Below are 15227 nucleotides of genomic sequence, written 5' to 3' on the forward strand. Positions count from 1 at the left end.
TTCCCTTCCCTTATGTTCATCTGTTTTGTCTCTTAAAGCCCTCATATGAGTGAAGTTATATGATTTTTGTCTTTCTCTGACTGACTGATTTCACTTAGCATAATATCCTCCAGTTCCATCCGCGTAGTTGCAAATGGCAAGATTTCATTCTTTTTGATGGCCGAGTAATACTCCATTGTATATATAGACCACATTTGTCTTTTTTTTTTTAACGTTTATTCATTTTTGAGACAGAGAGAGACAGAACATGAACGGGGGAGGGGCAGAGAGAGAGGGAGACACAGAATCGGAAGCAGGCTCCAGACTCTGAGCCATCAGCCCAGAGCCCGACGCGGGGCTCGAACTCACAGACTGCGAGATCGTGATCTGAGCTGAAGTCGGTCGCCCAACCTACTGAGCCACCCAGGCGCCCCTAGACCACATTTTCTTTATGCATTCATCCATTGATGGACATTTGGGCTCTTTCCATATTTTGGCTATTGTTGATAGTGCTGCTATAAACATGGGGGTGCATGTGTCCCTTCGAAACAGCCGGTAGATTGCATTTTATCTTTCTTGCTTGATAATCTAGCTTGGAGATCCTTTCACATCAGATCAGCTAAGGAGTGCCCTCATTCTCTTTTGCAGCTCTGTGATATCCCATGATTACATCATAATTCATTTGTCATAATTTTTATCTGTTTATTTGTTCAGAGAGCATTGCGCAAGTTGGGGAGAGGGGCAGAGGGAGAGAGAGAATCTTTTTATTTATTTATTAAAAAATGTTTTTAATGTTTTTATTTATTTTTGAGACAGAGAGAGACAGAGCATGAGCAGGGGAGGGGCAGAGAGAGAGGGAGACACAGAATCGGAAGCAAGCTCCAGGCTCTGAGCTGTCAGCACTGAGCCCAACGTGGGGCTCAAACTCACAGACTGTGAGATCATGACTTGAAGTCGGACACTTAACTGATTGAGCCACCCAGGCGCCCCAGGAGAGAGAGAATCTTAAGTAGACTCCCCACTGCTCAATCCCACGACCCTGGGATCATGACCTGAGCCGAAATCAAGAGTTAGACTCTCAAATGACTGAGCCAGCCAGGAGCCTCTGTCATAATTTTTTTAAATGTTTATTTATTTTTGAAAGAGAGAGAGGGAGAGAGAGAGAGAGAGAGAACATGAGTGGGGGAAGGACAGAGAGAGAGGGAGGGAGAGAATCCCAAGTAGGCTCCACACCGTCAGTGCAGAGCCCGCCACGGGGCTCAAACCCACGAACTGTGAGATCATGACCCGAGCTGAAGTCAAGAGCCGGACGCCTAACTGACTGAGCACCGTCCCCCCGCCCCCCCCCCCCCCCCCCCCGCCCAGGCGCCCTGTGTCATATATTTTTTTTAAGATTTTATTTTCAAGTCATCTCTACACCCAATGTGGGGCTCGAACTCAAAACCCTGAGATCAAGAGTTGCCTGCTCCACAGACAGAGCCCGCCAGGCGCCCCTTGTTTGTCCTACTTTACTTAACTAGTCTCCTGTTGGCAGACTTTCCCGTTGTCTCCAATTGTTACTGCAGACAGCGCTGCAGTTATGATTTTGTATGTACGCGTCTGTCCGTAGGATAAACTGCTGGGGGTGGAATGCTGGATGAAGGACTGTGTGCATTCGTTCTTCTGAGGAATGCTGCCAGTTGGCTTTCCACAGCGGGTGAGGAGTTTACGTTCCTACCAGCAACACGGGAGAGTGCCCGATTCCCCACAGCCTCGCCAACACAGAGCATTGTCACACTTTCGGACCTTTGCCAATCTGATACGTGAAAAATACAAAGAGTCTTAATTTGCATTTTTCCTATGAGTGAGGTTATGCATTCTTCCACGTGTTTGGGAGTTGTTTGAATTTCCTTTGCTGAGAACTCTGTCTTCATATCCCTTCACCATTTTTTTTTCCACTGGCTCGTTGGCTTTTGTCAAACTATCTTATGGAGGTCCTTTATCTATCACAGAGAGTAAGTAGCCCTTTATTAGTGCTATGAGTTACAAACATTTTTCCAGTTCTTTTTTTTTTTTTCTTTGACTTTTTTTGTCAGGCAAATAAAAGAGATACATGTATGTGGGGTAGCATATGGTAGTCTTTGTTCTGTGGCTTCTGCATTTGGAGCCATAGTTACAAATGCCTTACAGCTCCAGAGTTAAAAAAGAATTTGCTCATGGGCACCTGGGTGGCTCAGTCAGTTAAGCGACTGACTTTGGCTCAGGTCATGATCCCAAAGTTTTTGTGGGTTCGAGCCTCCCATCGGGCTCTGTGCTGATCATGGGAGCTTGATAGGGATTCTCCCCTCTGTCCCTCTTCCCCTCCCCTGCTTATGCTCTCCTTCTCTCTCTCAAAACAAATAAACTTAAAAAAATTCATTAAAAAAAAATTTGCTCATGTTTTGCTTCAGCATTTAAAGTTTATTTATTTTGAGAGAGAGAGGGAAAGTGCAAGCAGGGAAGGGACAGAGAGAGGGAGAGACAGAATCGCAATCAGGCTCCACACTGTCAGTCAGAGCCCGACCCGGGGCTCGAACCCACGAACCATGAGATCATGACCTGAGTCAGGAGTGGGACGTTCAACTGACTGAACCACCCGGGTGCCCCTGCTTCAGCATTTTTATGATTTCTTTCTATTTTTTTAAGTAAGTTCTACACCCAATGTAGGGCTACCGACCAAGCCAGCCGAATGGTTTCTTTTTTTATATTACATGTTTGATCCACAGGAATTTTTATTCTGGTACACAGTACGAAATGTGAATCACATTTGTTTTTATTTTTTCCCCTAGCATCTTAAATGACCTGTCTCTTTTTCCCACTACCTGAGATGCCATGATTTATTCTATACTAAATTCCTATATGTATCTGGTCCCTATGGGGTCTTCTTTGTCCTTTCACTGCTGTGTCTTCACTTACTAGTAACCCAGTGTTGTGATCATTGAGAGTTTAAATTGTGTTTTAATTTCTGGTAGGGACATTCACTACTCACTGCTCTTTCTTTTCTTTCATTTTTTTAAGTTTTCTTGGCTTTTCTGGTTTGTTCATATCTTCCTCTCCACTTTAATACCTTCTTGCCCTATTAAAAAAAAAAAACAAAACAGGGGTGCCTGAGTGGCCCAGTTGGTTAAGCATCTGACTTGGTTTCAGCTCATGTCACGATCTCAGTTTCCTGCGTTCCCTGTGTGGGGCTCTGCGCTGACAGCACGGAACCTGCTTGGGATTCTCTCTCCCTTTCTCTCTCTGCCCCTCCCTCATCCAGGCTGTCTCTGTCTCTCTCAGAATAAATAAATGGACTTAAGACAACAACAACAATGCAAAATCACGCTGGCGTGTTCTGTTGGGGTCATGTGAAATGTATAAATTAACTTAGGGACAACTGACTCCTTTATGTTGTAGATTCTTGCTATCCGTGAACATTTCCATTTGATCACAGGTACTTTGCTTAAAGGGCTCTATTTCTCTCCTGCAGCAGAGCGAACACCTCCCTGCTCCTGTTGCACATGCACACTTGTCACACACTTACTGACCACACACATCAAAGTCGCTGGGCTGCTGGCTGACCTCTGTCTCCCACACTGAATTGGTGGAAGGGCCGTTTTTACTCCTTTCTTTCCTTGGGGCCTGGCACAGAGCCCACGCTCAATAAATGTTTCCCCCCCTCCCCCTCTCCCAGCTCTGGAATGCCCCATCCACACCCAGTATTCGTCCTGCGTTCCCTCCTGCTTACCTTCCTGCGTGGACCCATCAGGCCAGTGCAGTGACACCCAAGTCCCCACCATCTGCAAGGAGGGCTGCATTTGTCAGTCCAGCTTCGTGCTCAGTGGGAAAGAGTGTGTACCCAGGAGTCAGTGTGGCGGCTGCACAGACGACTATGGCAGCTCCTTCCCTGTGAGTGGGGACAGGAAGTAGCGGTGGGGACAACACCTGGAAGCTGGCATTTTCTCCTTTCCTGGGTCTCTTTGAGCCTGGGGACAGAACAGGGTGGTGTCCAGCCAGAGCTGGGCTGGGGTGGGGGGGTGGCTGTGGGCACGGTTTGGGTTCTGGATCTGAGGAATCCAAACAGCCGGGATGGGGCGTGGCCTTGGTTTGAATCCTATGGGTACCACTCATGAGTCAGAGGACCTCCGTGACTCAGTGTCCTCATCTGGAAGATGGGTCCAGTAGTACTTCCTGAACAACGTATGTAAGACACCAAGCACGATGCCTCTAGGAGGTGGTGCCATAACTGCCTCTGGCCTGGGCCAAGTAAGCCATTCAGACTGTGGGCCTAGGCTGGCCCTTCCCTCCTCACGCCCTGGTTCTTCCCGTGGCTTCTCTAGGAGGGTAAGACCTGGATCACCATTCGCTGCACCAGAAGGTGTGCCTGCATTTTGGGAACCGTCCACTGCCAGCAGTTCAGCTGCCCCTCTGGCTCCCATTGTGAGCCCCAATCTGACGGCACGGGCACCTGTGACGTTAACAGTAAGAGGGGCAACTGGGGAGGTGGAGCAAGAGGTGGGGCCAGAAGGGGCTCAGGCTGGGAAAGTCTGGAGAGGGAAGGGGGCCCGGCACGGGCAGGGGGTGGGCCTGCGGCCTCATCTGGGCTCTCACCTGCTCCGTGGCCTAGCCGTGGCCGCCCCTGGGATTTGCTCTATTAAGTGCAAACAGGGGACGGGACCGAGAGATCTCTCAGGTTTTGCAACGGGGGCTGGGAAAGGAAGAAGGTTGAAGGTCAAGTATCTAGGGAGCTGGGGGCTCGGAGGGAGGGTGACGAGAGACATCAGGGCCTTAGAAGGATTCCGAGCGTTGTTCTATCCGGGAAGGGTCCCTTCTGAGTGTCTGTCCTTCTTGGCAGCATCAGAACAATGCTCAGTTTACGGGGACCCCCATTACCGCACGTTCGATGGCCTCAGCTACCTCTTCCGGGGCCGCATGACTTACACTCTGATAAAGACGGTGGACGCGCTCCCCACTGGGGTGGCGCCTCTGATCGTCGAGGGGCGCAACAAAGTGTATTTGCCCTGGAGCCCCGTCTACCTGCACGAAATCATCGTGGTGATCTATGGCTACACAGTCCAGCTCCGGGCTCAACTGGGGCTCGTGGTAAGAGCCAGGCCGGGCCCGGTGGGTGTCGGGAGGCGGCCTGGGCCTTGGGAGGCCACCGAAAACAGGCGAAGCCAGGGCTCCGTGTTCTCTGGGAAGTTCCCGGCCTGGGCTGGGCTGCCTGGTTATGGAAGTCGGAATCAGTGCCACACTCCCCTCATGGGATGAGGCAGAGGAGGGCAGCGGGACTGAGCCAGAGGTTGGAGACACATAGGGAGAAAGGGAAGGAGAGAACGTGCGGCGTGAAGGTGGAGCCAGGCTGAAGTAGGACCGGGGGCGTCTGCTCTGCCAAGGAAGAGAGACGCGGGGGAGCAAACCCTACCGGGGTGTCTCCTTCCATGGAATGATGGCACGGAGATGCCGAGCAGTGCAGAGAGGCAGGGGAGAGGCAGCGGAGGGTCGGGTTGACTCCGGACCACGTGGCTCCTGTCTGTCTTCTCCAGGTCAACAACCAGAAGGTGGACATCCCCTACCAGCCCGATGACCGTCTGCGGGTTAACCTGCGAGGCCATCGCCTGTTTCTGATCACTGACTTCGAGATGCTTGTCAGCTTCGACGGAGGCAAAAATGCAGGTATCTGAGAGCGGGGATGGGAGAGCAGGATGGACGTTTCCGGGAGGGGGCCAGGAAAACCACGTGGTCCCCGGGCCGTGGTGAGGAGGCCCCTGCCCTGGGAGTGGGCCCTGAGCGCCTGGGGAGGAGCCTGGAGGGGCAGAGAGGAGGTGGGGAGCCCTGCTTTCGAACACCCCTTCCTCCCGCAGTGATCACGCTGCCCAACAAGTACAAGGGGCTCGTGCGTGGCCTGTGCGGTAACTTTGACGGGAACAAGAGGAATGACTTCGTGCTGCCCAACGGCACCATCACCCAAGACCTCATCGGCTTTGGCAACAGTTGGGAGGTACACAGGATCAGTGGCGGCCTCGCCCGCTTCGCAAGGTGAGAGGGCTGGGCTTCTGAGTGGCCGCAAGGTGACTGGCCCTGGGGGGGTGAGCGTCAGCCCGGTATCTGTCCACACCCCACTCACCCCGTATCCTCAGCAGAGGAGGACGCCCGAGGCCGAGAGCCCAGACACACTTGCCTGATCTCGTTCTGTCCCTGCCTCTCAGACCGACTGTGGGCACACCGGCCCTACAGATCCCAGGCTGTGCCCATGCCTCCCCACACTTCCTGCCCAGTTCCAGAGTTCACCGTCCTCATGGGCCTCACCTGGCGCTCCCTGGGTCTCTGCCCCAGGGCCCTACCGGAGGAGGAAGAGGAGGAAGGGGAGGAGTCAGGCTCCGACACTTCGGAATGCACCCCGGAGCGGCTGGCGCTCATCAACAGCACCCAGGCGTGTAGGGTGCTGGTGGACCCCCAGGGCCCCTTTGCTGCCTGTCACCAGACTGTGGCCCCCGAGCCCTTCCAGGAGTGAGTCGAGGGCCCAGACCACATGGGAGTGGCCTTTGTCCCGGTCCTGCTGCCGGTTCTGTGATCCGAGCTCTGTTTGGCTCTTCTTTCTCTCTGTGGCTTCAGTTCCTTGTGATACACACCCCCCCACACACACACACTCACACTCATACACACGCTCACATACACACACACACACACACACACACACACACACACTGCCTAATATCTTTCTGCTGGGGCTTCCGGGTCCTCCTCTGCAGGGCTGGCTGGGTCTCTGCCTCCCCGTCTCTGACAGCCCCCAACTGTCCTGCTACCCCCAGGCACTGTGTGTTTGATCTGTGTACCGCCCGGACCCCCAAAGAGCAGGAGGAACTTCGCTGCCAGGTCCTCAGCGGCTACGCCATCATCTGCCAGGAGGCGGGAGCCACCCCGGCCGGCTGGCGGGACCTCACCGGCTGTGGTGAGGCCCTGACCTTCCCCAGCAGCTGGTCCCCCGACCTTCTTGGCCACTTCTGCCCCCTGCTCGGCTCTGAGCCCCCACTCTTGCTCCTCTTGGGTTGCCCGCCCCGCTTCCCCTATCCCTCCCTGGACTCACCACATCCGAGTCCTCCCGACCCAGCCTCCCTCTCGGCCCCACCCAGGAGGCTGCACCCCACCCACCCGTGTCAGCCCATCCCGCTCCTTCTCACTCCTTCTCGCCTCCGCCCAGCTTTGCTCCTCCACTTCCTTAGCACGCTTTAATGTCACAGGCAGAAGGACACGCAGAGCCGGCCCCCTCTTCTGGCTTCCCGGCCTTTACCAAGCTCTGGGTTCTGTTGGATGACCTTGCTCCCCCCTCCAGCTTCCGGCCCCACGTTCCCCGTATCTGTGGGGTCAGCCCGGCCTGGCCACCACCTCACTATGACTTTCCCGTCAGCCTTGGCGTGTCCGGCCAACACCGTCTATCAGAGCTGTATGACACCCTGCCCAGCCTCCTGTGCCAACCTGGCAGCCCCTAGGGACTGCAAGGGACCCTGTGTGGAAGGCTGTGCCAGCCTCCCAGGCTACATCTATAGTGGTGCCCTGAGCCTCCCCGTGGCCCACTGTGGCTGCACCAGCAACGGCATCTACTACCAGGTCCGGGCTGGGAGTGGAGGGCCCTGTGGGGGCAGGAGAGCCTGACGAGGGGGGAAAACCAGACCTTCTCCTCCCGGCCCTTCTCCCCTCTGCAGCGGGGTGACAGCTTTGTGACCGAGGATTGCTCTCAGCGCTGCACCTGCGCCAGCTCGGGGGTGCTGCTGTGTGAGCCCCTCCGCTGTCGTGCCGGGGAGATCTGCACCCTGGGGAACCTCACTCGTGGCTGCTTCCGAGGTGAGCCTAGACCTCCCCTTGGCTTCAAGCTGCCCCCTTGTGGGGGGGCGGGGAAGAGCGGGACGGAGGATCGTCCCTCTCAGTCTTCGATGTCAGGAAGCTGGCCGTCATCCCACTCTCTCCTTTTTTGGGAGGGGCAGAGAGAAAGAATCTGCGTGCAGTGAGTGCCTGCCATCTGCCAGGCACTGTGCTGGGGCCTTGTCCCGGCATTAGCTTTCCGTGATCTTCAGTCCTTACCCCACATCCCCACTATAGGTAAAGAAAGTGGAGTTCAGAGAGGGTGAGCACTTTCTCCAGAGCCCAGGGCTAGTGAGTGTAGAGCCCAGTTTGAAAGGCAGGCTGGTGTATATGTTAACTAACTTGGATTTAAATAAAAATAATCAAAAAAGTGTTAAAACTCAGGGGAAAAAAAAAAAAAAAAGCAAGCAAGCAACAAGCCAGGCTGGCGGACCCCTGCCCAGTTTCTTCCAGCCTCTGTTTCCCTCTCTGGGGTCCCAGCCCCAGGCCCCTCTCCCTGGCTGTGGGTGTCCTCTTAGAACCACCCGCCCGTCACCCCGCTTGTCCTCACAGAAAGCCCATGTCTACGGAACCCCTGTCAAAATGATGGACGGTGCCAGGAGCAGGGAACCCACTTCACCTGTGAGTGTGAACTCGGTTACGGGGGGCACCTCTGCACAGAGCCCCAGGATGCGCCACCCCCTGGAAAACCAGGTGAGAACTTCATCCCAGACCCTGTATCCTCACCGCCCCTTCCCCACCACCAGTTGCTACAGCATTATTCCATGTACATAATGTGAACATATAATGCATACCTATTACAGAGCTATGACGGGTAGTAGATTCTTAACATAACACACATTATAGAAAACATAATAATATGCTCCCTAGAGATGAGCAGAGCAAGAAGTTTCAAAGAATCCGAGTCCCTGTGCCCATCCCCTACCGACATACAGTAGCCCCCCACTAATCTGTGGGGTGTACTTTCCAAGACCCCCATCCAAACCCAGGTGGATGCCCAAAACCACAGACAGCCCCGGACCCCATCTGGTTTTTCCTGTACGTGCAGACGTATGATGAAGTTTTGTTTACCAGTTAGGTGCAATAAGAGATTAACAACAACCGAATAGAACAACCAGAGCAATTACGATAATAAAAGTCATGTGAATGTGGTCCCTCTCTCAAACCGATTGTACTGTCCTCCCCTTCTTGTGATGATGGGAGAGAAGATGACGAGGGAGGTGCATGATGTAGGCGTTGTGATGTAGTGTCAGGCTGTTGACCTTCTGACGCTACTGGACCATCTGCTTCTGGACTGCGGGTGACTGTGGGTGACCAAGTGTGGAAAGCGAAACCCCAGACTACGAGGGGGACCCGCTGTCCTCTGGGATCTTCTCTTGGAACCCCGGTCCCTTCTCTGGTCTCCTTGCCTCACTCCTGCTCTTCCTGTCCCGTCTCGGATCCGTCTGAGCCTCTCCAGTACCTTTGACCCTTTCTCCCCATCCAAAACTCGAATTCCCTTGGGCTTCTGAGCCTGTGGTTCTCTGACTTTATCCCACCTCTCACCCAGGGTGGGGTGGGTGGGGGTGGCTTTTTCTACATGTTCATTTCAGGACTCCCCCCCCCCCCCCCCACTCCTGGCAGCCCAGAGATTTGGATTCAGTAGGTCTGGAGGGGGCCCAGAAATCTGCATTTTTAATAAGCTCCTGGGTGACTAGTAGAAGTGATTCCGGGGGCGCCTGGGTGACTCAGTCGGTTGAGCGTCCAACTTTGGCTCAGGTCATGATCTCACAGTTCATGGATTCGAGCCCCGCGTCGGCCTCTGTGCTGACAGCTCGGAGCCCGGAGCCTGCTTCGGATTCTGTGTCTCTCTGCCCCTCTCTGCCCCTCTCCCCCACTTGCACTCTCTCTCTCTCTCTGTCTCAAAAATAAATAAATATTAACAAAACATTTTAGAAGTGATTCCAGGGCTGCTCGTTGAGAAGCACTGGCCACAATGATACCCTGGACTCTAGGGGACCAGCTGGACAAACACCCCCCTTAACAAGGCTGATGGGAGTTGAGTGTCCAGAAACACAAAGGGACCCTGGGTGTGTGGTGCCGAGGCCTTGGAGTAAAAGCCTTCTGGAGGGAGAACTAGTCACACCCAGGGACTCAGGGGTTATAGTCCTTTCCGGTGGCAACTTAGGATGGAAGGGGAGTGTCTCCTCCCCCACGCCTTCCTATCCCATGTGCCTCCGTTCTGTCCCCCGCACCCCAGAAGCATCCAGCTTTGTGGCCATCCTGTTGGGGATGCTCGTGCCTGTGGTGGTCATAGTGCCGGCAGTGACCTGGGAATGTGTTTCCAGGAAGAGGAGGAGGAGGTGAGTTCTGGGAAAGGGGATGAGCAGGGGTGGGTGGGGATGAGTCCACAGGGGAGTGGGCACTGACCCTCCTCTCTTCCCCACCACTCCCAGGGAGAAAACGCAGAGCCAGAACAGAGAACAGGCTGGCCGATGCTGGTGAGAACCATCCCGGCCCCACAAAACCTTGGCGACTGGGAGCCGAGTCTGCCTCTAACGCGGGGTTTTCTCGCTTTCTCCTCAGATTTCGTTCCAGAGCATGCCCTTAGAGTCCCTCAGTTTTGAGTTGCCCTCAAAAAAGGAGAGAGAAAATTAAAATTTATTTTTGAAATGTGAATTTCCACATGACTGTGGTGGAGGAAGGGATCTGTGAAGTGGGTCTTGGGGGGGGGGGTGGTGAAATAGGAGGGAGGGACACCGGTGTGCAGGGCTGGGGGGTGGCCAGCGCTGGGTGCTCTGCAAAATGTCCAGAGGGGAGGCGGACCGAGGTCTGACTGTCCCTTGGACAGAGCCGCTTGGCGGTGGGGTGTCCAGCCCTCTGGCTTCTGGGAAATGGGAGAAAAGCCTGCACTTCCCCAGTCTTCCCAGGAACCCAGGTGATCCCGAGGAGGCTGACATTTCCCATGAGGAGATTAAACACGGGGTGGAGGCTAAGGATGGGGAATGTGGCTTTTTTGTCTGTAATCCTCCGGGGAGGCCCCTCCTTCTGCGCACATCCATTTCCCAGGAGGGCCTAGGGGTTACTATGGCAACTGCTGGTGAGGTCTAGGGGCTGAGGAGTTCGGAGCCCCATCCCAGCAGCGGAGGCCAGCTCTCCTCAGCCTGAACCCAAAGGGCTCACATTCTGACCCCTCCCCCAGGGTCTCGGGCCTCCAGACGTGCAGGTCACTGCTTGGGGATGGGGCCTGGAACATCTTGCTTGGGCGCCAAGAGGGAAAGGAAGGCTGCCAATTGGGGTGGGGAGGCCAGGACATAAGACCCCAAGGGACAGGGGATGCCAGAGCAGGCAGGACACTGGGTTCTACAAAGGAACCCTTCCTCTGTGCTTATTTTCTGAGAGGACCCTTGCAGCCACCCTCGTGTAAGGAATGGAGATCCCACCTGGTTGGGGAAGGGCCCGGGGAGGGAGGGATGGCCCCTGACCCGGCTGGCTAGGGGGAGCAGCTCTCACTCGAGCTGGGCATGGCAGGGGTGCTCAGGGGGTTCCGCGAGTGAGCTGGCTGCGCTTTGGCTCGGGCATCACGGGGTTCCCTGCTGCACACCCCGCCCCCACCCGAACTCCCTTCACCGCATCTTTGACCTTTTGCCTGTTTTTCGTCTGTGCCCTGTCCCCTTGACCTCTGCCCCTCCCCTCAACAACTAAGGTCACCTTATCTAGCCCGGATGTCTGGTTGGGAGGGGAAAGGGGTGGCCTGGACTGGCATCCTCTCCGATAGACCACGTCCTTCTGGACCCATGCGCCCTCCATCCTTAGCAGGATGGAGTCCCTCCCATACCTCTTGAGTGTACAAAACAGGAGTGATGGGTCATCGAGGGAGTGGACAGAGGATTCCAGAGCATTAGGGACCCTAGAAGACGCTGGGACAGGTAGGAAATCACAGACGGGATCGCCACCTGAGGCCACCTGGGCAGGGAAGGGCAGAAACTGTGATTTGGGGTCCGCACAGACCCCAACACAACAGGGGGCACCGGAGATGCAGAAGTAGCAAGGCTGGCCCCTGCAGGTGTCCCTGAGGGTGGGCAGATTGGGAGCAAAGGAACAAAAGAGGGCAACAAGGGCTCGCAGGGGTTTGACTCCATCCCCATCTTCCTGTTTGGAAGTTGGGGGAAGACATTCAGGTGGTTTCCCCTCCCCTTCGGAAGAGCCTGGGAGAACCTGCCCGGGCAGCATCTTGAAAGGGGGAATTGTCTTCCCAAGGACTCAGCCCAGGGTGTGTGTGTGTGTGTGTGTGTGTGTGTGTGTACCCGTGGGGGGTCCACATCCCTCACTCCAGCTCTGCCCCCCCCCCCACAGCCCATGCAGACTTTCCCCCCATTGCCTCTAAACCAACCCCAGCTGCCAACATCTGGCCCACATCTGTCTCCTTCATCTAACTGGACCCCCACCCCAGCCAATGCCCCCCTATACCCCTTCAGGGGGCTGCGGGGCAGGGCTACAAGCTCAAGGCCTCCCCGGGTGAGGCCCCCTACCAGGGCTGGGGAACCAGGACAGGGGAGGGAGGGGCAGCCCCACCCCGGAGGTGCCCCAGGCTCTTGGCAGAACCATCTGGAGCCGTTAGAAGCAGCTGCCAATGACTCATCTCCCACTGCCCCCACCCCACCACCTCAGACACACCCTGGGGCCCGGGAACCAAGCCTGCAGCCCCCCGCAGCCCCCCACAGTCCTGTCTCCAGACCTCCGACCACTCTTCCATACCCAGGCCGCACTCTCCGCGGAAACCTGGCCCATCCCCCATCCCCAATCACCCCCAGAACTGCACAGTTTCCCAGTTTCTTTTATTTATACAAAAAAAAAATTGTTTTAAATATAATTTAAGATCCCCTCCAAGCACCGGTGTCTGTCTCTGGTTTCCACCACCACCTCACCCCTCCCACACCCCCTCATGGACACAGCTTGGGGGTACTTGGGGGCAGGGAAGTGTCTGGGAGTTGTGGTGTGACCAAGGCATTGTTCCAGAAACAGACACAGCGATGAGGCCCTGTTTCACCCTGGGCAAAGGAGGCAATAATGAAACGGGCCCCTCCAACACAAAAGGTTATGACAAGGACGGTGGAAGAACAAACAACAACAAAAAACAACAAAAAACGGGGGGGGGGGGGGAGTAAGGCCAAAATAAAAAATAAAACTCAAAAACCTTCAATATGAAGGCAGCAGATGGGGGAGGACCATTTACAAGGGAAAACTGAGTTCGGGGAAGACAGCAGCAAGGTTGGGACATCCAAGTCCAATGATTTTGTCACTGGGCCACGACACCCCTTCCCGCCTCCGGCCACGATGCGGCGCTCTCCACTCCCGAGCTCCCAGGCTAGTCACCCTCTTCTCTTTGGTCTGCAGGGCAGTGCAGTGACCCTTCGAGGTGAAGGGGGGGGCGGTACGTGGGGCCCTAACTGGGGATCAGAGGGAGGTTGTGGGGATCGTGCCCAACCACCCCTGGGAAGTTGGCAGATTATAAGCGCTTCCTTTCCCTCTGGTCACACCCAATCCCGAGGGAAGGGCTCCCGCACCCTTGGCATAGGGTTCCCCGCCTGGGGGGCGGGGGGACATGTGATTTCTACTCTCATATGGCAGAATCCTCAAATCCTGTCTCCAAATTGCCAGCTCCCCACCCCCATGGGTTCAAAGTGCAATCCAGTGGGGCCTAGGTATGATGGCCTCTTGGGTCCCCATCCGACTCTGTCCCAGGAAGAAGGGGAGCGGTGTCCCCAGCTGGGAGTTCCTGCCGCTCCAGAGCAGTGGGGCCAGGCAAGCAGGTGCAGGTCAGTACTGGGGGGTTGGTGCTCCCGACCCACCCGGGGCTCCAGGCTTGGCCTGGGACTTCATGTGCTGGACACTGGCCAGGATTTTCTTCTGGTGTCCCGCCAGAGTGACTCCAATTCGGAGCAGGTCCCTGGGGAAGAAGGGAGAGCTAGGTGAGGCCATAGGGCTCCCAGGGAGGCTCTCTTAGCTCCAGACACCGCGTCTTGCCTCAGGACTGTCAGCCAATCAGGAAGGCCAGCAGGGGAGGGGCACGTCAATAGTTGCCAATAGTTGCCGGCAGTTTCCGGAGGATTTAAGAGCCGGGCCTCAGTCCTTCTGCACAGCCGCAGTAGAGGGTGGGGTAGGTAGCTGAGCAGGGCTGGCTGGTGGGAGGTTGTGGGGGCCACAGGTTGGGGCTCCAGCAAGGATTAGGAAAAGGCAGAGAATCAGCGAAGGGGAGGAATGAAAGAGGGAAAAACGCGCAAAATGAGGTTGAGGGAAGGAGCTGCACAGATTGCTTTAGAGGAAAAAAGAGAAGTCAGAAGAAAAGGTCTCAGAGAGAGGAAGAGCGGGTGGGGAGGAAGGGGGGAGGGGCGAACACAAGCTGCCCCGCCCCCCCGCCCCTATCCTGAGGCCTGGAGCCCGAGATAAGGGAGAACTGCAGAGGTGGGAAATAGAGAGCATGAGTCTCCAGAACAATCAGGGAGCAGGGGGGTCCATGACCTGCCCTGCGGGGAGACTGCCTCCCACCTCCTGGTTCCAGATTTCTCTTCCTTCCACGTGTTATTCAAACCTGGCCTGAGAAAAGAGCCTGGGAGGGAAATGGGAAGGCAGAAAGGTGGAGCGCCAGAGGGGCCGACTGGGGGAACAAAGTGAGAGGCAAGTGAGAGGCGTTGGAACCATAAAACTATTTAACATTAAAGCTGGAAAGGATCTCCAAAACCTAGTCCAACCCTCTCCTTTTATGGGTGGGGAAAACAGCCAGAGTTGTCACTGTTAATGTGAGAGCAGAACCCGGAATGTAGATAGATACACAAGGATAGATACCTATGGTGCGGCAGGGCCATGGGGTGGCGCAAAGGGGTGAGCTGGGCAATGCCGGCCTGGGAGATTCTGTAGGCTCTCAGCCCCCAGAGCTGTTACTGCTTGTTTTGGTGGGGGTGGTGGTGGTGGAGACTCTTGATAACAGGGTTTGCACCAGGAATCTCCCCCAAAGGTCCCTGCTAAACCTGCGGATCTGATTCTGGTCCCCAGGTACCCCTTAGCCACCACCTCCAGCTTCTGCCACGACTTACTCAGCGGAGATCTGGCTGACCAGTTCGAAGGAGCCAAAGCCAGCGGCTGCGAAACTTTCTTCGTATCTTCCCATCTTGATGGCTCGAAGCCACTCACCCACAGAGCCGAAAGCTGAGTAGTGAGGCTGCCGCTGATCCAGGAGTGGGTGCGAGGCCCTGGGAGGCAAGGATGGGGAGGGGCGCGCTGAGCTCCAAGGCTACATCAGGTGGAGACTCTGAGCCCAGCCTCAGAGAAGCAGGCAGGGACAATCCCACAAACCACCAGAGGGACGGATACTTCTGAGGAGGAAGGGCGGGGGGGGGGGGGGGGGGGGGCTC

General features: G+C 55.7%; 2 protein-coding genes across 8 annotated transcripts in view; one reads left to right on the forward strand and one right to left on the reverse strand.

The window, feature by feature from the left end:
• ZAN (zonadhesin) overlaps positions 1-10494 on the forward strand; it is a 38422-nt gene extending 27928 nt beyond the window's left edge. For 4 of the 6 annotated variants that reach the window (XM_078439833.2, XM_078439828.2, XM_078439831.2 and 1 more), the window contains 12 exons: positions 3671-3885; positions 4317-4458; positions 4832-5079; positions 5523-5652; positions 5841-6015; positions 6313-6486; positions 6789-6928; positions 7385-7584; positions 7680-7818; positions 8389-8529; positions 10076-10178; positions 10272-10494. In XM_078439833.2, coding sequence (XP_078295959.2) covers positions 3671-3885; positions 4317-4458; positions 4832-5079; positions 5523-5652; positions 5841-6015; positions 6313-6486; positions 6789-6928; positions 7385-7584; positions 7680-7818; positions 8389-8529; positions 10076-10178; positions 10272-10320 — 1856 coding nt within the window. In that variant the 3' untranslated portion in view covers positions 10321-10494. The remainder of the gene's footprint in view (positions 1-3670; positions 3886-4316; positions 4459-4831; positions 5080-5522; positions 5653-5840; positions 6016-6312; positions 6487-6788; positions 6929-7384; positions 7585-7679; positions 7819-8388; positions 8530-10075; positions 10179-10271) is intronic. The other 2 variants (XM_078439829.2, XM_078439832.2) reach the window with 2 other exon arrangements.
• A 2142-nt stretch (positions 10495-12636) lies between these two features.
• EPHB4 (EPH receptor B4) overlaps positions 12637-15227 on the reverse strand; it is a 31679-nt gene continuing 29088 nt past the window's right edge. For both annotated transcript variants that reach the window (XM_078439835.2, XM_078439834.2), the window contains exons 16-17: positions 14910-15065; positions 12637-13765 (exon numbers count right to left, since the gene is read on the reverse strand). In XM_078439835.2, coding sequence (XP_078295961.1) covers positions 13636-13765; positions 14910-15065 — 286 coding nt within the window. In that variant the 3' untranslated portion in view covers positions 12637-13635. The remainder of the gene's footprint in view (positions 13766-14909; positions 15066-15227) is intronic.

Source organism: Panthera onca, chromosome E3 (assembly GCF_046562875.1).
Source record: "Panthera onca isolate mPanOnc1 chromosome E3, mPanOnc1 haplotype 2, whole genome shotgun sequence".
NCBI classification, from domain to species: domain Eukaryota; kingdom Metazoa; phylum Chordata; class Mammalia; order Carnivora; family Felidae; genus Panthera; species Panthera onca.